Here is a 22,892-nt window from a genome sequence, read left to right on the forward strand (position 1 = left end):
AGGCACCAGAAGAGACTACGGAGACTCACCCCATGCTAGACCCCGATTGTCTTAGTGTGGCCACGGGGGAGCTTGCCCAAATCCCGAAATTCGTGGCGGCCGCGGATCGGAAGAAGGTGCTGCAATGGGGACACTCGTCAAGATGGGCCGGGCACTTCGGGTATCACAAGACGCTCCGATTCATCTCGCGACAATATCGATGGCCACAGATGAGACGAGATGTCTTCCAGTTTGTGACCTCATGCCCGATATGTGCCCGCACCAAGCCAATAGGAGGACCGCCCGTAGGAGACCTACAGCCCTTGCCCGTACCGACCAGCCCTTGGACGGAGATATCCATGGACTTTATCACAGAATTACCACGGTCCCAGGGTTATACGGTGATCTGGGTGGTGATCGATCGATTCTCTAAGATGGCTCACTTTGTTCCCTTTGCGAACATTCCGACGGCCGCCGCTCTAGCTCAAGCATTTATTCAGCACATCTTTCGACTACATGGACTACCCACCAGGATCATCAGTGACCGAGGGCCCCAGTTTACCTCCCGGTTCTGGAGAATGTTATGCAAGGCCTTGGAAGTGGAGAACCATTTCTCATCCGCTTACCATCCACAAACCAATGGCATGGTAGAGAGGATAAATCAAACCCTGAAAGGATTCTTAAGAGCCTTTGTTAACCTGCGACAAGATAACTGGGCGTCTCTACTTCCTTGGGCCGAGGTCGCATATAACCAAAGTACCCATTCCTCCTCAGGACAGTCCCCGTTCTTCCTGGTATATGGACGACATCCGCGAGTTCCAGGGCCGTTCCCGGCTACCGCCATGACGCCAGCTGGGGACCAAGTGGTCGCCGACCTACAGAAGGTCTGGAGAATGGCTAGGGAACAATTACAGAAGACCGCGACCAGGAACAAGCTCTTTGCTGACCGTCATCGGCGGCCCGCCCCCGTGCTTCAGCCAGGACAGAGGGTATGGTTAAGCACGAAACACTTGAGACTCCGAGGGTCTTCCCGTAAGCTGGGACAGCGATACGTGGGACCGTATGCCATCCAAGAACGAATTGGATCAGTAACATATCGCTTGCGGCTACCCGCCACCCTGCGAGTACATAACGCCTTTCATATCTCGCTATTGAAGAGGTTCCGGGAATCCGGGTGGCACCCGACTCCAGCCCAGGAGAAGGATCTCCAGGTGTCCCCAGAACCGGAGTACGAGGTAAGAGAGATTCTCGACTCAAAGTGGCGGCGGGGAAGACTGTATTACTTATTATCCTGGAAATCTTTTGGCCCCGAAGATAATTCCTGGGAACCCGTGGCTAATGTTCATGCTCCAGAACTGGTCAAAGCCTTCCATGCTCAATATCCATTCAAGCCCGGGCCCCGAAGGAAGGGGTCTTCCGGGGAGGATACTGTCCCGTTCCGGGCTCTTACCGGGCGCCCCGCGGCCCGTGGCGGTCGTCAAAGGCGTCAGGGGAGCGCTGACCGACGGGTGGGGGCTGCCGCGGGGATCGTCGCGACGATGGAGTGCTTCGAGGCCGGCGATCCCAAAGAACTAACGCCGGCCTCGGAGAGTGAAACCCGCCCGCCAAGATGGCGGCGCCGACGTCGGCGTCCTCCTCGCTGCAGCAGGACCAGCGAGGAGGCTCCGCCCACCCGCGCCGGATTGGCGCATCTTCTGGGGAACTCCGCCCATCAAACGAAGGGACCAATCCGGTTCCCGGGGTCGGCGGGGCTGGAGACGATTGGCGCCAGCTGTTCTTCAGTCAAGGCAAGCGGGGGATTTAAACGGAAGCACGGAGGGGAACCAGTGCTTCCGTTTTCTTGTCTGAAGCCGTCCTGCCAAGAGGATTCCAAGCCTGTTTGTTCTTCAAGACTGCTAGCCGTCCTGCTAGCCCTTTCCAAGTTTGTTTGTTCTTCAAGACTGCTAGCCGCCCTGCTAGCCCTTTCCAAGTTTGTTTGTTCTTCACGACTGCTAGCCGCCCTGCTAGCCTTTTCCAAGTTTGTTTGTTCTTCAAGACTGCTAGCCGCCCTGCTAGCCTTTTCCAAGTTTGTTTGTTCTTCAAGACTGCTAGCCGCCCTGCTAGCCTTTTCCAAGTTTGTTTGTTCTTCCAGACTGCTAGCCGTCCTGCTAGCCTTTTCCACGTTTGTTTCTCCTTCAAGACTGCTAGCCGTCCGGCTAGCCTTTTCCAAGTGTTGTCTGTTCTTCAAGACTGCTAGCCGTCCTGCTAGTCTTCTCCAAGTTTAAGTTTGTCCTTCAAGACTGCTAGCTGTCCTGCTAGCGGTTTCCAAGACTGTGTTCCTCCTCCATGCCAGCTAGCCGTCCGGCTAGTCCTTTCCAAGACTGTGTGGTGCTCCAAGCCAACTAGCCGTTGTGCTAGCAATTGTCTAGTCAGCGTACGTCCCTGTTGTCCGCTAGCCACCCGGCTAGTCCACAGTACCTAGGACGCTGTACCCAGATCCGACCAGGCCAGCCGTTCCCCGTGGTTCCAGCAGTCCTGCTGGCCGCCCGCAGCTGAGGGCTCAACCCTCGGTGAACGGCGGTCGCCGCGGGTGAAGATTCGGGGTGTTCGGTTATTTCCTGGTCTGCGGAGCTCGGGAAATCTCAAGAGCTCACCTCCACAAACGTGTCATCAGAGACGCGACAGTCTTTATTTGCCCATCTCCACAAAGACATCCATATAAACCGATGCTAGAGGACAATAATGAATATTCATAAATTAAATTTTTTTTGCATCTTCCTTTCCCTTCTCATTAGTTGGAAAACATTGAGCTACTGGTCTTAATATCCCAATTCTGGAAGTGGAATATTGTAATAAATTAATCATGCAATTGACAATGAAGCCACAAACAGAGGATCTGGATTCTGAGCAAGGATAAGCGGAACAGAGTTGGTTCTACTCCAACTATACCGCTTTTCTTCAGGTCACCTTTGGCTCAAACGTGTGTATCCTTTATGTTGCTAACAAGTCACTGAGGGGTCCTTTTACAAAGCTACGGTAAAAAGTGGACTGCGGTAGCCTATCTTTTTGGTGTGCGCTGGGCCACTTTTTAACGCGGCTGGGAAAAAGGCCACTTTTTTAATGGGCCAGAAAATGGACATGCACAAAAATGAAAACCAGCGAGCACCTATTTATGGCCTGAGCCCTTACCGACAGCCATTGACCTAGCAGTAAGGGCTCACATGTTACCTGCGCAGTAACCACACAGCACATGCCAACGTGGCCATGCTGCGGAATACCACTGGGAATGCTCCTGCGGTAGAAAATAGAAAAATATTTTCTACCGCAGGATTTGGCGTATGCCAAACTCAGAATTACCGCTGGGTGCACGCGCTACCCCCGCGGTACTGCCGATTTGTTGCGTGCTACCCACGTGTTAGCCCTCCCGCAGCTTTGTAAAAGGGCCCCTAAATCATTGACAGAGTTCTCTTTCCACACCTCAGTCTATGAGCCAGGGGCATAGCCAGACTTCGGCGGGAGGGGGGTCCAGAGCCCGAGGTGAGGGGGCACATTTTAGCACCCCCCCCATCGCCATTTTTGACCCCCCCTCCCCATCGCCAACCCTTTCGATCCCCCCGCTGCCGTTGGGTACCTTTGCTGGCGGGGGTCCCCAACCCCCGCCAGCTGAAGTCCTTTTCTCCGGCGCGGCCGCGTTGCTGATCTGCAAGGGCAGGCTTCTGTTTCTGTGAGTCTGACATTGAAGGAGTTGGCGGGGGGGGGGGAGGGCAGGGCCAAATCTACGGGGGCCCATGCCCCCATGTAGCTACGCCTCTGCTATGAGCCACATTCAAACCACGCCCTTGTGGCTGCAGTCCAATGGCACTGAACACAAAAAGTGACGACAGTAACGCAATCAAAACCAAAAGAGTGGAAAAAGCCAACCAAAATGTCCAGGATGACCAAAGTTTATTCTTCAAAAAAAATGCTAATGAAACAACCCAACCCGGGCCGTGTTTCGACAAACACAGTCTTCGTCAGGGGTATCTTAATAAAGACAAATAAACATAAATAAATAAATGAATTAAAACAAATACATTCAAATAGAGGAGTAATAATCCAACAAACTTAAATAAAAAACATAATCCAGGAAAATTCTTTGAAACACAAACGCAACCAAAGGTGGGTTGCAAAAAAATATAATACATAATACAGCATATACCTATTCAACTCAGCAAAAAGTATGGAGTCATATTGGATTGTGTGGAACCCATCAGTGCCCTTCGGTGTCTTGGACAGTGACGTGATCACCATAATCAGTTATTAGAAAGTTTGTCTTTTAGCTCCAAAAGCAATAAACATCCACCTCTCTCAGTTCAGCCTGTGGGCCCAGAAAGCCTTTTATTGTTTTATACACTTAGAGGTATTCTTGATTACCTCTTAATTGTTTTATACATAATTGAAAATGAACCAACCTAATTAGAATCCTTTCAGTAAGCGTAGGAATGTAATGGTAAATGCACTGAAGCATTGCTCCTCAGATAATGCAATATAGTTTTCTATTTCAACTAACTTTAACAACTAAAATGCTATGGGTGAATAAGAAATTTGATATGTATAAACATTCTACGTTAGTATTTTGGGTTTCTTTCTTGCAGGTTCTAACTTGATTGTGTTAAACACATCAACTTATTTATATATTCTTTTTGTCTTTCCTCCATGCCTACCACAAAGAAAATGTGTGTTAAAATTAATGCTCAGGCCAATAAAGTAACATAAGAATAGCCATACTGGGTCAGACCAGTTGTCCATCTAGCCCAATATCCTGCTTCCAACAGTGGCCAATCCAGGTCACAAGTACCTGGCACAAACCCAAATAGTAGCAACATTCCATGTAGAACCCCAAAGAATAGCAAGATTCTGGAATTCTAAAGAGTGACAAGATTCCGTGTAGAACTCCAAAGAACAGCAAAATTCCATTCAGAATCCCAAGTACATAAGTGTTGCCATACTGGGACAGACCAGTTGTCCATCTAGCCCAATATCCTGCTTCCAACAGTGGCCAATCCAGGTCACAAGTACCTGGCACAAACCCAAATAGTAGCAACATTCCATGTAGAACCCCAAAGAATAGCAAGATTCCATGCAGAACCCCAAAGAATAGCAAGATTCTAGATTCTAAAGAATAACAAGATTCCATGCAGAATTTCAAAGAGTATTAACATTCCACTTAGAACCTCAAAGAATAGCAAGATTGCATATGCAGGATCTCAAAGAGTATTAACATTCCACGTAGAATCCCAAAGAATAGCAAGATTCCAGAATCCTAAAGAGTAACATAGTAGATGACGGCAGAAAAAGACCTGCACGGTCCATCCAGTCTGCCCAACAAGATAAACTCATATGTGCTGCTTTTTGTGTATACCCTACTTTGATTTGTACCTGTGCTCTTCAGGGCACAGACCGTACAAGTCTGCCCAGCACTATCCCCGCCTCCCAACCACCGGCTCTGGCACAGACCATATAAGTCTGCCCAGCACTATCCCTGCCTCCCAACAACCAGCCCCTCCTCCCAACCACCGGCTCTGGCACAGACCGTATAAGTCTACCCAGCACTATCCCTGCCTCCCACCACCGGCTCTGGCACAGACCATATAAGTCTGCCCAGCACTATCCCCGCCTCCCAACCACCAGCCCCTCCTCCCAACCACCGGCTCTGGCACAGACTGTACAAGTCTGTCCAGCACTATCCCTGCCTCCCAACCACCAGTCCCGCTTCCCACCACCGGCTCTGGCACAGACCGTATAAGTCTGCCCAGCACCAGCCCCGCCTCCCGATCTTGACTAAGCTCCTGAGGATCCATTCCTTTGGCACAGGATTCCTTTATGCTTATCCCACGCATGTTTGAATTCCGTTACCGTTTTCATTTCCACCACCTCCCGCGGGAGGGCATTCCAAGTATCTACCACTCTCTCCGTGAAAAAATACTTCCTGACATTTTTCTTGAGTCTGCCCCCCCTTCAATCTCATTTCATGCCCTCTCGTTTTACCATCTTCCCATCTCCGGAAAAGGTTCGTTTGCGGATTAATAGTAGCAAGATTCCATTCACAATCTACAAAGAGTAAGAACAGTCCATGCTACTAATCCAGGGGTAAGCACTGGCTTGTTTTAGATATTGGAACCTACAAACACGAAAGTATTCCCCAAGATCAACAGGACCACTAGGCCTCTGCCCCAAAGTATAACAACACACATTTATATAAGTTTGAATGCTGAAGCTTGGGCAGATAGTCATCCACTGGAGCTAGCAGACCTACGTCATTCATCCGATGTGATCTGTAATAAATCACTGGGTCAGTCCTGCCTCCTTGCTCTTTCAGGATCTCTTCTATTTGGAGAAGTCCCTTTCATCATTAGGAACAGGTAGAACTGGGGGGGGGGTACAGAGGATGGGCAGACTGGATGGGTCATATGGCCTTTATCTGCCGTCACGTTTCTGTGTTTCTATCATTAAATGGCACTCTTCCTACTGATTGCAGCAAAGTAGAAATGAATTAAATGCTAGATTTAACAGGATGGCATCTTGCAGATGTTGGTAACGGAGGGCCTGCCATTCCAAATGAAAGCTAAAAGTGTGCAGGTTGATGCAATGCGATTCTGCCTTCTGGATGACTCCTCTACAAGGGACTGCCTCCATGCCATATGGCATCTTTAAATTCACTATAACAAGTTTCCTTAGTTGCTTTTATGATGTGACATTACGTTAACACACAAGAAGCCAAGGAGAGAACATGCTAAAAAAATTTGAAAAAAAAAGAGGTTCAAAGGGAATAAGCTCAGCAGCGGCATCAGGAAGTTCAGATCCAACTTTAATAGCCTAGTCCTTCAGTCAGGCCAGTGGCGTACCAAGGGGGGAACGGTGGGGGAGGTCCGCCCCGGGTGCACGCCGCTGGGGGGTGCCGTGGCGCGCACCTGCTGCGAGAGTTCGCTAACTTCTCTCGTTCGCTGCAGCTCCCTCTGCCCCGGAACAGGTTACTTCCTGTTCCGGGGCAGAGGGAGCTGCAGCGAACGAGCAAAGTTAGTAAACTCGCAGCAGGTGCGCGCTACGGCACCCCCCCCCAGCGGCATGCACCCGGGGGGGGCTCTTTCGCGGGGGGGGGGGGGGGGGGTCTGCGCTGCATCGGAGGGAGGGGCACCACCCCAGGTGTCCGCCCCCCTAGGAACACCACTGAGTCAGGCCTTTCCCCAGAAGTAAGGCTGTTACTACCTCTTCATTTCACCCTGGTCTCTATTTTTAATATTCCTTTCATTCCTTATGTGCCTTTTTGTTTTAGGATTTATGAAATTGTGAATTTAGCTCCTTTTGTTTAAATTATTTTTATCTTTTATTCTTCCTGCCTGCTTCTTTTGCCCTTGTCCTGTATAATAATTCTCACCTCCAACATTCTATTGGTCTTGCTGACTGTGTTCGTGACTTCTTTGCTGTTGGTCTGCTAGGCTCCGTAGCACAGGCTGACATAATTGTAGCCATTGTGGCCACACCCCTGGGGGCGGGGCTGTCCTGGGAGTGGGCGGGGTGCGTGACGTGTCCCATGTCCAGCCGGCTCGGTGCTCTGTACAGCCTGCGGGTGCTGCAGCCCGGTCCGATCGCCCTGGAGTCCTGGTTCTGGAGAGCGCTGCAGCCATGGCACTGGCCGGGTGTGGGGGGGGGGGGGGTAGGGCACGTTGCTGGCGTAGTCCAGGTTACAGAGCAGCGAGGCCCATGAGAAGTAGACGCGGATCACGGCGCCGCCAGGGATGGCGATGGGAAAGAGCAGAGCGAGCCGGGCAGCAGCCAGGCCATGGCGATCAGGAGCCGCACCCGCCGCCGGCTCATCAGGCACCCGTAGCGCAGCAGGAAGAACACTCGGAGGGAGGGAGGGGCCCTGAAACGCGGAGGGAGGGAGGGAGAGGGGGACAGCCCTGAAACTCGGAGGGGGGGGGGGGGGACAACCCTGGAACTGGGAGGGAAGGAGGGAGGGGGGCCCCTGGCACAAACTCTCATTCTCACACACACACTCTCTCACAGACACACTCGCACCCAGTTTCACTCTCTCTCTCTCTGTCACACACACACACTCGCACATTCACTCTCTCTCACACAGTCAGTCTCACACACACTCTCTCAAACATACACACTCCGAGGAAAACCTTGCTAGCGCCCGTTTCATTTGTGTCAGAAACGGGCCTTTTTCACTAGTTTTATATATTTTTTGCTCCCCGTTGCACATTATACTTCGTATCCTACTTAGATTTGTTTATTAATGATTTGCAATATACCAAATAAACGTGAAACATACAATATTTTATCACAGAGAAGCAGATGCGTGCAATGGCCTCTTTATTTTATTTTTTATTACATTTGTACCCCGCGCTTTCCCACTCATGGCAGGCTCAATGCGGCGGGCAATGGAGGGTTAAGTGACTTGCCCAGAGTCACAAGGAGCTGCCTGTGCTGGGAATCGAACTCAGTTCCCCAGGACCAAAGTCCACCACCCTAACCACTAGGCCACTCCTCCACTCTTAACAACAACAACAAAAAAAAAATCCACCACAACACCAGAACTCTGCTGTACCCTGTAAGGGAAGAAAAGCCAGCCAAAAGGAGCTAAAGATATCACAAGAGCCGCATTACTAGAAGTAATTTATGGACATGACCCAACACGGCCATGTTTCAGCATGTGACTGCATGGGGGGGGGGGGGGTCCTTAATTCTCTATGTTCTATGATCTGTATAAGAAATTCTACGGAAAGGCTGAGATTATTGCTCGCTGGTGATTCTTTGTTGTATGTGAAGGTTTCTTACTCCATCGTGGTAGGTGGAATAGATGTTTTAGCTATTCTTGGCACTTGCGCATCTTTCTAAACAATCATCAAAGTGCCGATAAATTATACCGATCACAGAGTTCTGGGCATAGTGAATTAAAGAACCCTAATGCAGGCAACATGCTGAAACACGGCTGTGTCGGATCAAATCAAGAAACTGCTTCCAATAGTGTAGCTCCTGTGACATCCTTATCTCCCCTTGGCCGTCTCCGCCTTTTCTTCTTCCACAGAGGATCCTTAGCCATCAAGAAGTGAAATCCAGAGATCAGCTAGGGTCTATGTAAGAGGAAATAATTTGGTCAGATTAGATGGGCCGTACAGTCCTTATCTGCCATCACACCCTGTTGGGTATGTAGTCACCATCACCTCACTATCTCCTCTTTCCAGATTATTTATTTATATTTTGCTCACACCTTTTTCAGTAGTAGCTCAAGGTGAGTTACATTCAGGTACTCTGGATATTTCTCTGTCCCAGGAGGGCTCACAATCTAAGTTTGTACCTGAGGCAATGGAGGGTTAAGTGACTTGCCCAAGATCACAAGGAGCAGCAGTGGGATTTGAACTGGCAACCTCTGGATTGCAAAACCAGTGCTCTAACCGCTAGGCCACTCCTCCACCCCAAAGAATCTTGTTACTCTTTGGGGTTCTACATGGAATGTTGCTACACTTTGAAATTCTGCATGGAATCTTGTTATTCTTTAGAATTCTAGAATCTATTTATTTATTTAGATTTTGCTCACACCTTTTTCAGTAGTAGCTGAAGGTGAGTTACATTCAGGTACTCTGGATATTTCTCTGTCCCAGGAGGGCTCACAATCTAAGTTTGTACCTGAGGCAATGGAGGGTTAAGTGACTTGCCCAAGATCACAAGGAGCAGCAGTGGGATTTGAACTGGCCACCTCTGGATTGCAAGACTGGTGCTCTAACTACTAGGCCACTCCTCCACTCAGCAACATTCCATGTAGAATCACCAATAATAGCAACATTCCATGTTCCACTGCACTAACCACTAGGCCACTCCTCCACTAGCAACATTCCGTGTAGAAGCCTGCCCTTGCAGATCAGCAACGCAGCTGCGCAGGCTTCTGCTTCTGTGAGTCTGACGTCCTGCACTCACAGAAACAGAAGCCTGCGAGGCCACACTGCTGATCTGCAAGGGCAGGCTTCTGTTTATCTGTCCCAGGAGGGCTCACAATCTAAGTTTGTACCTGAGGCAATGGACGGTTAAGTGACTTGGCCAAGATCACAAGGAGCAGCAGCAGGGTTTGAACTGGCTACCTCTGGATTGCAAGACTGGTGCTCTAACCACTAGGCCACTCCTCCACTGATTATTGTTGCACTATACTCAGGTGACTTTAGAACAATAAAAATATTTAAATAAAATCTGAAAGAAACATGTCTTGTAAATTCTTTTAAGATAAAATTTGATATGTTCTGGTGAAAGAAATCTATTTGTGGATAGAATAGCAAGATACACATATCAACCCCAAGGAGTACTACAAGCAAACTCCAACTTGCCTGTTGATGGTTTTTTGGCTTTTCTCTCGCCTCGAACACCATATTCTTTATCTTGGAGGATGGCAATCCACTTGCAAAACAACTCTTTCTGCATGAATTCAGGATCTGGGACCTTTGTCTGGTCATCTGATTATAAAAATATAAACTAACGTTAAAAACAAAAATGGAAGGTGACGTGGAGAGTAGCTCTTTTAGAAATATTTTCCTGAGACGTTTCAAGAAAAGTAGTTAAATCAAGAGATTACAACTCTCCCAACGTCACAACTACTTGTTCTTTGATGGTAAATCTAGTAACAATTCAAAAGAACAATTATTTCTTCTATAAGCAAAACTTCCTTGAGGAGTAGCATTTCAGATGATAATACGCGGTGACCAGGAAAATTTAATAATCGAAGATTCTTCTCTTTCAACATATTTTCAATGACTATTCCATACGCACTAATAGTTATCTTGCCAATCACTGTAAACCACAGCATCAGATTCACAGAAACAGAAGCCTGCGTGGCCGCGTTGCTGATCTGCAAGGGCAGGCTTCTACATGGAATGTTGCTACTATTGAGATTCTGTTGCTACTATTTGAGATTCTACATGGAATGTTGCTACTATTGGAGATTCTACATGGAATGTTGCTACTATTGAGATTCTGTTGCTACTATTTGAGATTCTACATGGAATGTTGCTATTCCACTAGCAACATTCCATGTAGAAGCCTCTCGCGGCCACATTGGTGATCTGCAAGGGCCGACTTCTACATGGAATGTTGCTAGTGGAATAGCAACATTCCATGTAGAATCTCAAATAGTAGCAACAGTGGAGGAGTGGCCTAGTGGTTAGTGCAATGGACTCTGATTCTGGGGAACTGGGTTCAATTCCCACTGCAGCTCTTGTGACTCTGGTCAAGTCACTTAACCCTCCATTGCCCCTGGTACAAAATAAGTACCTGAATATATGTAAACCGCTTTGAATGTAGTTGCAAAAACCTCAGAAAGGCGGTATATCAAGTGCCATTTCCCTTTCCCTATTTGAGATTCTACATGGAATGTTGCTACTATTGGAGATTCTGTTGCTACAATTGAAGATTCTACATGGAATGTTGCTACTATTTGAGATTCTACATGGAATGTTAATGTTGCTATTCCACTAGCAACATTCCATGTAGAAGCCTGCCCTTGCAGATCAGACTCACAGAAACAGAAGCCTGCGCGGCCACGGTGTTGATCTGCAAGGGCAGGCCTCTACATGGAATGTTGCTAGTGGAGGAGTAGCCTAGTGGTTAGTGCAGTGGACTTTGATCCTGGGGAATGAGTTCAATTCCCACTGCAGCTCCTTGTGACTCTGGGCAAGTCACTTAACCCTCCATTGCCCCTGGTAGAAAATAAGTACCTGAACATATATAAACCACTTTGAATGTAGTTGCAAAAACCTCAGAAAGGCGGTATATCAAGTCCCATTTCCCTTTCCATTAATGTGGACTATGTATATTTCTTATTTTCTTTGCAATTTTGCAATTGAATTCAATAAAATTATATTTAAAAAATACGGAACCGTGTAACGGGTTGTAAAATATGTGTACAGTGAGTGGACGTTTCTCATTACACTAATGTCACTATGTATTTAGGAGCTACCGCCGGCCCAATGCGGGCGACGGCAGTACCCCCTCCCCCAGCGCGCGGCATTTCTGGCACTAGTGGAAATATTCAAAAGATATTTCCATAGGGGGCTACCCAGCAGTAATCGGGCAGCGCCAAATGCTACCCGGTTACCGCCACACCTCAATGGGTGGCAGTAAGTCCCCCCCACCCCCACATGGCCAGGTAGTAAAAGCAATCTTACCGCATGGCTATGTCTTTTTTGACCTTTTTACCTGCTGCGGTAAAGAGGGCCTCAGCACGTGGCAAAAACGGCCCCTACCGCTAGTGAAGGCCCTTTTTACTGCAGCTTAGTAAAAAGCAGTGGCGTAGCTACGTGGGGCCATGGGGGCCTGGGCCCCCGTAGATTTGGCCCTGGATCCCCATGCCGACGACCCTCTCAACCCCCCTCCCGCCGCCAACCCCACCATCGCCTACCTTTGCTGGCATGGGACCCCATCCCCCGCCAGCCGAGGTCCTCTTCTTCCGGCGCAATGCTTCGTTCTGTTTCTGTGAGTTTGACGTCCTGCACGTACAATGTGCAGGATGTCAGACTCACAGAAACAAAACCAAGCCTTGCAGATCAGCCAGCGAGGTCCTGTTCTTTCGGCGCAAGGCTTTGTTCTGTTTCTGTGAGTCTGACATCCTGCACGTTGTACATGCAGGACGTCAGACTCACAGAAACAGAACGAAGCCTTGCGCCGGAAGAACAGGACCTCAGCTGGCGGGGGTTTTGGGTCCCCTGCCAGCAAAGGTAGGCGGTGGCGAGGGAGGGGGGGGTCAAAGTTGGTGGTGGTGGCGGCGGTCGGCAATGGCAGGTGGGGGGGTTGTCAATGGTGGGGGGGGGTCGGCAGCGTCAGGGGGGGCTAAAATGTGCCCCCTCACCTCGGGCTCTGGACCCCCCTCCCGCCGAAGTCTGGCTACGCCCTTGGTAAAAAGGCCCTTTACTGTGGAGTAAATCTGTATTACTTGGTTCACTTTTATGTTAAAATTCAGACGTGAAGACTCAACAACACTCTTAGTTCAAGGGTGGAAAGGGATCTACCTCCTCATACTGTGGCTGGCAAAACATGAATTTCTTGGAAGCACACAGTGAAAAAGTAATCAACTGATCCCAAAAACCTCCCAATGAGGATTTTCATATTTTTTTTTTTTTGTTTCTCAAAAAACATGTTTTTACCTTTTTTTTTTTTTTTTTAATCTATTTTTTTTACATGCAAATCAGTTTTGGCAACAACGCTGTTTGCAGCTTTTTCCATTTTTTATCGTATTAGTCATTTTTTTGATTCTTGTCTAAACAAGCCCCTCTTTTCAGCAGCCTTTACCAGTGGGTTTCCTGAAGAAGCTACTGCGAAACGGATCCATCGGGAACACACTGAGTTGTGCTGGAACATTGTGGCAGCTATATGAACACTGCATGACCCAGATAAGTCCTGGGTTTTTTTTTTGCATTTTGTTGTGGGACTTTGCCAGATGGCCTTTAGATTGTGCATATAGAAAGAAAAGATTTATCATGAAACATTATAAAACTGATCTGCATGTAAAAAGATATAGATGTAAAAAAAAAAAAAAGTAAAAAAATGTTTTTGAGAAACAAAAAAATATATATATGAAAATCCTCACTGGGAGGTTTTTGGGATCACTGATTACTTTTTCACTGTGTGCTTCCAAGAAATTCGTGTTTTGCCTGCCACAGTATGATGAGATCCCTTTCCTCCCTTGAACTAAGAGTGTTGTTGAGTCTTCACGTCTGAATTTTGAGTTGTCTCTCAGTATCAGTGAAGTGGATCTGAGCAGTGGCGTACCTACGTGGGGCCTGAGGGGGCCGGGGCCCCCGCAGATTCACCCCAGGACCCCCCTCCCGGCGAACCAGCCCCCGCCGCCGCCTACCTTTACTTTTGCTGGCGGGGGATCCCACTCCCCGCCAGCCGACGTCTTCTCAGTCCTTCCTGCACTTCAATTTGTTTGCTGACGTCCTGCACGTAATTATACGTGCAGGACGTCAGACTCAGAGAACAGTTCTGTTCTCTGAGTCTGACGTCCTGCACGTACAACGTGCAGGACGTCAGCAAACAAATTGAAGAGCAAGAGCGGGAAGCGCCTAAGAAGAAGACGTCGGCTGGCGGGGAGTGGGATCCCCCGCCAGCAAAAGTAAAGGTAGGCTGCAGCGGCGGCGGGTTCGCGGCGGGAGGGGGGGCGGCAATGTCGGCGGTGGGGGGGGGGGGGGCGGCGCCGGGGGGAGGGCTAAAATGTGCCCCCTCCCCCCGGGCTCGGACCCCTCTCCCACGGAAGGCTGGCTACGCCCCTGGATCTGAGTGGTGTCACTTTTATGTTAGACTCCTTACCCTCCCTTTTCTCCACCAGGTTGTGCTCTTCTTTTGGCATTGGTAGTCACTGAATAAAACCCCTTGGCATAAGTGACTGCAGAAACTGGGGTGCACCCCAGGTCTCCTAGCATAACAGAGGAAGAGCTGTTGGGGAGCCAGTGTCTTCACCAGAATTGCCATATCTTTCTTTATGTCAAAAGAAAAAAGATTTGATGGACTTGGCAGAGCAAAGACATAAGATAAAGTGCCTAGTAGTGGACTTAAATGGCTTCTTCTAGGCCCTTACATAAGTATTGCCATACTGGGACAGACTGAAGGTCCCATCAAGCCCAAATCCTGTTTCCAACAGTGGCCAATCTAGGTTACAAGTACCTGGCAAGATCATAAAACAATACAATACATTTTATGCTGCTTGTTCTAGAAATAGCAAAATATTCAAACAAATGTGAATGCAGGTTTTATATATGTAAAGTGGAGTAAAGTCTCATGTTCTAGAAATAAGCAGTGGATTTTCCCCAAGTTCATTTTAATAATGGTCTATGGACTTTTCCTTTAGAAAGCCATCCAAACCTTTTTTAAACCCTGCTAAGCTAACTGCTTTTACTACATTCTCTGGCAATGAATTCCAGAGATTAATTACACGTTGAGTGAAGAAATATTTTCTCCGATGTGTTTTAAATGTACTACTTTGTAGCTTCATTGCATGCCCCCTAGTCCCAGTATTTTTGGAAAGAGTAAACAGACAATTCACGTCCACCCGTTCCACTCCACTCATTATTTTATAGACCTCTATCATATCTCCCCTCAGCTGTCTTTTCTACAAGCTGAAGAGCAATAGCCACTTTGCCTTTGCTCATAGGGAAGTTGCCCCATCCCCTTTACCATTTTCATCACCCTTCTCTGTACCTTTTCTAATTCCACTGTCTTTTTTGAGATGCAGTGACCAGAATTGAACACAATATTCAAGGTTTGGTCACACCATGGCGCGATACAAAGGCATTACTACTACTACTATTTAACATTTCTAAAGCGCTACTAGGGTTACGCAGCGCTGTACAATTTAACATAGAAGGACAGTCCCTGCTCAAAGAGCTTACAATCTAATGGACAAATGTACAGTCAGTCAAGTAGGGGCAGTCTAGATTTCTTGAGAGGTATAAAGGTTAGGTGCCGAAGGCAACATTGAAGAGGTGGGCTTTGAGCAAGGATTTGAAGATGGGTTGGGAGGGGGCTTGGCGTAGGAAAATGAGGATGCATTATAACATCCTCATTTTTGTTTTCCATTCCTTTCCTAATAATACCTAACATTCTATTTACTTTCTTAGCCGCCGCAGCACACTGAGCAGAAGGTTTCAACGTATCATCAATGACGACATCTAGATCCCTTTCTTGGTCGGTGACTCCTAACGTGGAACCTTTGATGACATTGCTATAATTCAGGTTCTTCTTTCCCACATGCATCACTTTGCACTTGCTCATATTACACGTCATCTGCCATTTAGACACCCAGTCTCTCGGTCTCGTAAGGTCCTCTTGTAATTTTCCTAACTTACATCATTATGCAATCTTTAGTCATAATTTGGTACTTGACATTCAATTAAATACTATAGCTGGGATGTGGGGCACAGACTTGAATTGTGGCATCTCTTCAGGCTTAAAGGTTTTCTTGACAATATTGTAAAAACCTCCGAACCCATGCTGCACAAAGAACAAGAATAATGTGTAAAAAGTTGGAGTACGACCAAGGATACCAGAAACTGGAGGATGTTCTTAAATAAAAACTTTATTGAAGGTTTGAAGACTCGACACAACGTCGTGTTTCGGCCGTCAGGCCTGCATCAGGAGTCTGCTGTGCAGAGTGCTGCAGATCAATGATGATGGAAATCCTCTGAAGATCTTACAGCAGTCTCTTGCACGGAGAATTACTAAATAGCAATGAGGTTGGTTCTTCAAAAATGACGTGGTAGTCTTTAGAAAGACTATTTTTTTTCAAATAGTCTTTCTAAAGACTACCACGTCATTTTTGAAGAACCAACCTCATTGCTATTTAGTAATTCTCCGTGCAAGAGACTGCTGTAAGATCTTCAGAGGATTTCCATCATCATTGATCTGCAGCACTCTGCACAGCAGACTCCTGATGCAGGCCTGACGGCCGAAACACGACGTTGTGTCGAGTCTTCAAACCTTCAATAAAGTTTTTATTTAAGAACATCCTCCAGTTTCTGGTATCCTTGGTCGTACTCCCACTTTTACACATTATTGTTTTTACCGTGGGGTGCTTGAGTTTTCCGCTTGCTGGCGGATCTTCTCTCACAAAGAACAAGAATGACATAATATTTTGACACCCAACAAACAGGACTTAATAAGGATCTGGGTTTTCTAACCCATTATAAACCATAAAGTTGTATTTCTCTGTTTATTTCGCTGTTTATTACCCTCCTCTCACCTACCCACACCCAATGAAATGCTTTGATGTCCCCATGCATACCCCCACCCTCCCACTCTGTCAGACTGTCAAAGTAATGCTTTGATGTTTCTCTTATATATACTATCTGCTACCACATTTGCTTATTTCCGATCTGACGAAGAAGGGCAACCTTCGAAAGCTAATCAAGAAATGTATTAAGTTATGTCCAATAAAAAAGGTATCATCTTATTTTCTTTTCCATGTTTTATTTTGTTTTGATTTCTATTGAGAACAAGAATGTAAATTTGTACTGCGAGTGTCTATGTCTCCCTGTGGAGAGCACATTTCTTTTGATGGAATGTGTCCCAAATGTGGTGCAGAAAAGGCCACACTGGTGCCTGTGTTTTGGTCTTGCGACCAGACCCAAAGATTTTGAGTTCGGGTACGGAATTTTCTTTATGGGCGTTTGGGTGGTCCCCTTATGTTACACCCGACAGGCTTGCTGTTTCAGGACACTGACTACGACCCATGTATTTATTGCTGAATGGACATTTTTCTTGGCAAAAGCATTGCTTTTCAAAGGGAACAGCAGGACACATATGGTGGACATGTAGGAAGATTAGGGCTTATTGGAGGTCGATACGTAGCAGGTTGCAGAGATGGACGGGCACCTCGATACCGTGGAGCCCTACCTTTTTCTTATTCCCTGCGGGCGCTGCGGGTCGTCCCCATGCCCAGCAAATATTCCTGAAGCAGGCGATAAGCGCCTCCAGAGTTGTAATCGCTGCCCATTGGAAACAGCCCTCAGTCCCACCGATAACACGGTGGTCTCAAAAACTGAAGCACATTTGCGAGACGGAAAGATTATTAGCAGAAAGATGTAATCAACTGGGTAGATGGCACCAGATTTGGGATTCTTTTCTTTATCGTGTATAACCAGATTGACGCCAGAGGTTCGGATGGTGCTCAAATGGGGGGGAGGGATGGATAGGGGAGGAGGGGGGGAAGGAGTTGGGGAAAATTATAATATCCATAAAGACTGAAGTACTGTGTTGGAGAACCTGACCTGTTTACTCAGTGCTCTAGTGCAATAAGCTCTGTTCATTATATTGGTTCTGGGACCATCATTTAGCTCTGTATCAGTAGGTCGCTACATCACTAAAAGAATTGTATTACGTTCAATTAGCTTGTAATGCGATGTGGAAGATGTGTTCTGTATCAGGTTTTGTGTATTACTACTCAATAAAGACTTCATAAAAATTAAAAAAAAAAAAAAAGCATTGCTTTTCACCAGGAAAGCATAAAACTGTAGGTGACAGAAATGAGCAGAGATGGCATGAGCTCCAGTCTATTTGGGAACTTTATTGGAATACTTTACCACAAAGAGACCTCCGTTTACTGCTAAATAGTTAATATTGTGCATTTCATCCTCTCGTTTCTTACTTTGCTTCTCAATTAAGTTATTTATTTTTACCTCAGCAGACTTGCCCTGCTGTTCTTTCCTTCTTTATATCATTTGCCTCATCTTGCTAGTGCGGATGTGACAGTTGCTAGCTGTGAGCCTCATATGTTTTTGGCGCTAAATTCTGAGCATTAGCTCTCTCTGTTTAAATCTGCATTCTATTATAACTTGGAGTTGACGTGGCGAGTTAAAACTTAAAAACTGCATAGGGTGAGACAAGTTAGCATGTTTTTAAAGAGTTCTTTGGTTATGACTGTATGCTTTGATGTTCATGTACTGCGGCCACATAAATGAGGAAGAAATATGTGTCTATATGAATAACTTTCTGTTTATGTACGATACAGTTGCACTGAATAAAGTGATTTAAAAAATTATAAAATACATCAATCTGCAGGTATTCATGAATAACCTAGACACAGACATTTACAGTAGCTCGAGGACAGATGCTGGGAGGTATAATTTCTGTATTTTTTTCAGGACACCTAGGCCACTATGGAGCTCATTTTCAAAGCAGGAACATCTCAAACAGTGGCGTAGCTACATGGGGCCAGGGGAGGCCTGAGCCCCCGTAGACTTGGCCCTGGACCCCCTGCCGATGACCCTCTCGACCCCCCCTCCTGCCGCCAACCCTCCCCTGCCGTCGCCTACCTTTGCTGGCGGAGGACCCCAATCCCCGCCAGCCGAGGAGGTCCTCTTCTTCCCGTGAAGGCTTTGTTCTGTTTCTGACATCCTGCACGTTGTACGTGCAGGACATGAGAAACACAACGAAGCCTTCGGGGGAAAAGAGGACCTTGGCTGGTGGAGATTGGGTTCCCCCGCCAGCAAAGGTAGGTGACGGCAGGGGAGGGTAGGTGGCGGGAGGGGGGGGGTCGAGAGGGTTGTTGGCAGGGGTCGTCAAAGTTGGCGGCGGCGGGGGGGGGGGGGTCGATAATGGCTGAGGGGGTTCAGCGGCACCAGGAGGGGGGGACTAAAATGTGCCCCTCACCGCGGGCTCTGGACCCCCCTCCCGCCATCCTGGCTACACCCCTGGTCTCAAAATGCCCCCAAAAAGGCCTGCCAAAAATGTCCAAATCGTGATTGTCGAAAGGCAGAATTTGGACGTCCTGCACTGCACTTCATCCTAATAGCAAAGGGGCGTGTTGTGGGTAGGACTAGGGATGCCCAACAGGAAACGGGAAGAAACATCTAAGTCAAAAAAAGACTTAATCATGTCCAGGGTATATATAAAGGTGCCCCGATTTGAGTAGCTGACCACAGGGGGGATTAAGGCAAGACCCGTCCTTAGTTCCCCAGTGGTTACTGTCCCCCTTCCTCACTCGCGAAAGTGACATCGGAAGGGGAAACTAGGATCACTGACAACATTAGGTATTATAAGCATTCTAAACACAGTAACAAGCAGGTCAGTGCAGTAGACTGTAAACCAGAGGGACTCGGGTTCAAATCCCACTTCAACTCTTTTATTTTGCCTTTAAACTGTGAGCTCTCCAGAAACAGATATACCCACTGTACCTAAAGAGCCTAAGGCCTATTGAGATGGAGCACATTCAGGAACAGTAGGTTATTTCCTTGTCTCTGAAGGGCTCATTGTTTATATAATAACACATTTGCAATTATTATTATTATTATTATTAGCATTTGTATAGTGCTACCAGACGCACGCAGCGCTGAACATCTGACACAAAGAGACAGTCCCTGCTCAAAAGAGCTTACAATCTAAAAAATACAGACAGACAAGACAGATACGGGTGATGAAAAGTAATGGCTAATGAAGTAATAGGTGATGAAGAGTAATGGGTGAGAAGGAAGGAAGGGACAAGGGGAGGGCAATTGAGTAGTAGCTAGGAGCTAAAAGCAGCAGTGAAGAGGTGGGTTTTCAGCATAGATTTGAAAACAGGTAGAGATGGAGCTAGACGTACCGGCTCAGGAAGTCTATTCCAGGCATAAGGTGCCGCGAGAGAAAAGGAACAAAGCCTGGAGTTAGCAGTGGAGGAAAAGGGGGACGACAAGAGAGATTTGTCCAGTGAGCGGAGTTCACGGGGAGGAATGTAGGGAGAGATGAGAGTGGAGAGGTAATGGAATATGAACCTGGGTGCCCTGGTATAGGAGCCAGTGCACTGACCACTAAGCTGCTCTGTGGCCATTTTTGTACAAATGCTGCCAGACAGACATCCTTATCCCTGGTTTTTTGGTGTTCATAATTTGGACATTTTATTTTGGAAAATGGCTGTTCATTCTGGATGTTCTCATGTATTTTCAAACAGGAAACCACAAAGTTTTTCCTGTTGGAAAATGCCTGCGAGATGGACAAGGGTTTTTTTGGGGGGGGATGTTATTAGTAGGATTCCCAATTCTGACTTGGACATTCTTTTGAAAATACCCCTCTATGTGTCTTTATAAACGAAAGCCTAAGTAGGTGCCTTCTTACCCTTTTAAAACAGGTGCCCTGCTAAATAGTTACCCTCTGTATATCATCATATACTATTGGGCTCATTTTCGAAAGAGAAGGGCGCCCATCTTTCGACACAAATCGCAAGATGGGCGTCCTTCTCCCAGGGTCACCCAAATCGGTATAATCAAAAGCCGATTTTGGGCGCCCTCAACTGCTTTCGTCACGGGGACAACCAAAGTTCCCAGGGGCGTGTCGGAAGCGTAGCGAAGGCGGGACTGGGGTGTGCTTAACATACGGGCGTCCTTGGCCGATAATGGAAAAAAGAACGTCGTCCCTGACGAGCACTTGGCCGACTTTACTTGGTCTGTTTTTTCTTGCGACCAAGCCTCAAAAAGGTGCCCAAACTGACCAGATGACCACCAGAGGGAATCGGGGATCACCTCCCCTTACTCCTCCAGTGGTCACTAACCCCCTCCCACCCTCAAAAAAAAAAACTTAAAAAATATTTTTTGCCAGCCTCTATGCCAGCCTCAAATGTCATAACCCAGCTCCCTGACAGCAGTATGCAGGTCCCTGGAGCAGTTTTAGTGAGTGCAGTGCACTTCAGGCAGGCAGACGCAGGCCCCTCCCCTCCCCCCCCCCCCCAACTGTTACACTTGTGGTGGTAAATGTGAGCCCTTCAAAACCCACCAGAAACCCACTGTACCCACATCTAGGTGCCCCCTTCACCCCTTAGGGCTATGGTAGTGTTGTACAGTTGTGGGGAGTGGGTTTTGGGGTGCTCAGCACCCAAGGTAAGGGAGCAATGCACCTGGGAGCAATTTCTGAAGTCCACTGCAGTGCCCCCTAGGGTGCCCGGTTGGTGTCCTGGCATGTCAGGGGGACCAGTGCATGACGAATGCTGGCTCCTCCCACGACCAAAGGGCTTGGAGTTGGTCTTTTCTGAGATGGGCGTCCTCGGTTTTCATTATCGCCGAAAACCGGGGACGACCATCTCTAAGGTCGACCTAAATGTTGATATTTGGGCGTCCCCGACCGTGTTAGCGAAACAAAAGATGGCCGCCCATCTTGTTTCGATAATACGGGTTTCCCCGCCCCTTCGCCATTTGGGCGCCCCGTTGACATTTTTTTTTTCTGTTCTGATCTAAATGTACTTTAAATCCAACTGTTTTTATAGTGAACCTGAGCAGTTCTGCAGTAACTGAAAAACAGATATTTTTGCTTGGCCAGACAAATTTTACATCTAGTTTCTCTATTATTCATCTCCCCCACTTCTGAATTTCGTAAAGGTACAATGGAATCACATAACCCACTGTGGAGTCTTGTCATAGCTACAGTATTCCCAAGAAACAAATTTTGGACCACAAAAAGCTTCCAAAATAATAAGTTTTGCTACCTTGGGTAGTGGCAGATGGCGTTCCCTTCTCCTTGCTGTTTGATACCTCAGAGATAGAAGAAAGCTCAGAGTCTTTGTCATAGGAGCAGGATTCAAATGATTCATTCTCATATTCCCAGCTGCCTCCATTCTCCTCAGTGAAGGAATGGAAGCTTTCTTGGCAGTAGTCCGACGTGTCAATGCTGGAGCTCTGACCTGCTTCCACTGACTCCCCTTCACTGTTCCTGCTGAGGTTTAACGTGTCGGACATCGGTGCCCCCAAAAAAGGTTAGCAACAGCCGACGAAAATCAGTGTTCTCCAGTCTATGTGGAGCACAACCTGTATAAATTATACAATTATAGAGCTCATCACCAATACGTAAAAGGTAATAAAAATGTTTGAACACAAAAGGATATCACCATACTTCATATACTTACACACTAACATAGTAGATGATGGCAGAAGGAATAAATCCAAAGAAGCTTAGCAGTGATTAAGTGGCAACACCAGTAATTGGGAAGCAAAGCCAGTGCTGGGCAGACTTCTACGGTCTATGCCCTGAAAATATCAAGGTCAAATCCAGATCAGGTATACATAATAAGTATCACATCATACCTTATGCTCTGAGTTTATCTGGCTAGGCAGACTGGATGGTCTGTACAGATCTTTATCTGCCATCATCTAATATGTTACTATTGGGCTCATTTTCAAAAGAGAAAAATGTTGTGGCATAAGTCTGCATTTGGATGTTTTTCTCACAAAGACATCCAAATCGATATTTTCAAAACCAATGTTTAGATGTTTTTCTATCAGGTCCTTCAGAAGTGCATTCGAATCACAAGGGGGCGTTTCAGGGGCGTGTTAAGGGTGGGACTTGGGCAGTGGCTTAGCAAGCACGGGGCGGTGGGGGCGGTCCACCCTGGGTGTCAACGGGTGGGGGGGGGGGTGCTCCGGTCCGTCCATCCACAACCCCCCCCTTGGCAT

At 47.3% G+C, this 22,892-nt stretch overlaps 1 protein-coding gene across 1 annotated transcript in view; it reads right to left on the reverse strand.

The window, feature by feature from the left end:
* Positions 1–22,892, reverse strand: part of C7H8orf48 (chromosome 7 C8orf48 homolog) — a 97,179-nt gene that overhangs the window by 40,912 nt on the left and 33,375 nt on the right. Inside the window, exons 2-3 of the mRNA XM_030210646.1 lie at positions 21,929–22,247; positions 10,320–10,445 (exon numbers count right to left, since the gene is read on the reverse strand). Of these exons, the coding sequence (XP_030066506.1) occupies positions 10,320–10,445; positions 21,929–22,178 (376 nt within the window). The 5' untranslated portion in view covers positions 22,179–22,247. The remainder of the gene's footprint in view (positions 1–10,319; positions 10,446–21,928; positions 22,248–22,892) is intronic.

The sequence above is a fragment of the Microcaecilia unicolor genome, chromosome 7 (genome assembly GCF_901765095.1).
Source record: "Microcaecilia unicolor chromosome 7, aMicUni1.1, whole genome shotgun sequence".
In the NCBI taxonomy this organism is placed as follows: domain Eukaryota; kingdom Metazoa; phylum Chordata; class Amphibia; order Gymnophiona; family Siphonopidae; genus Microcaecilia; species Microcaecilia unicolor.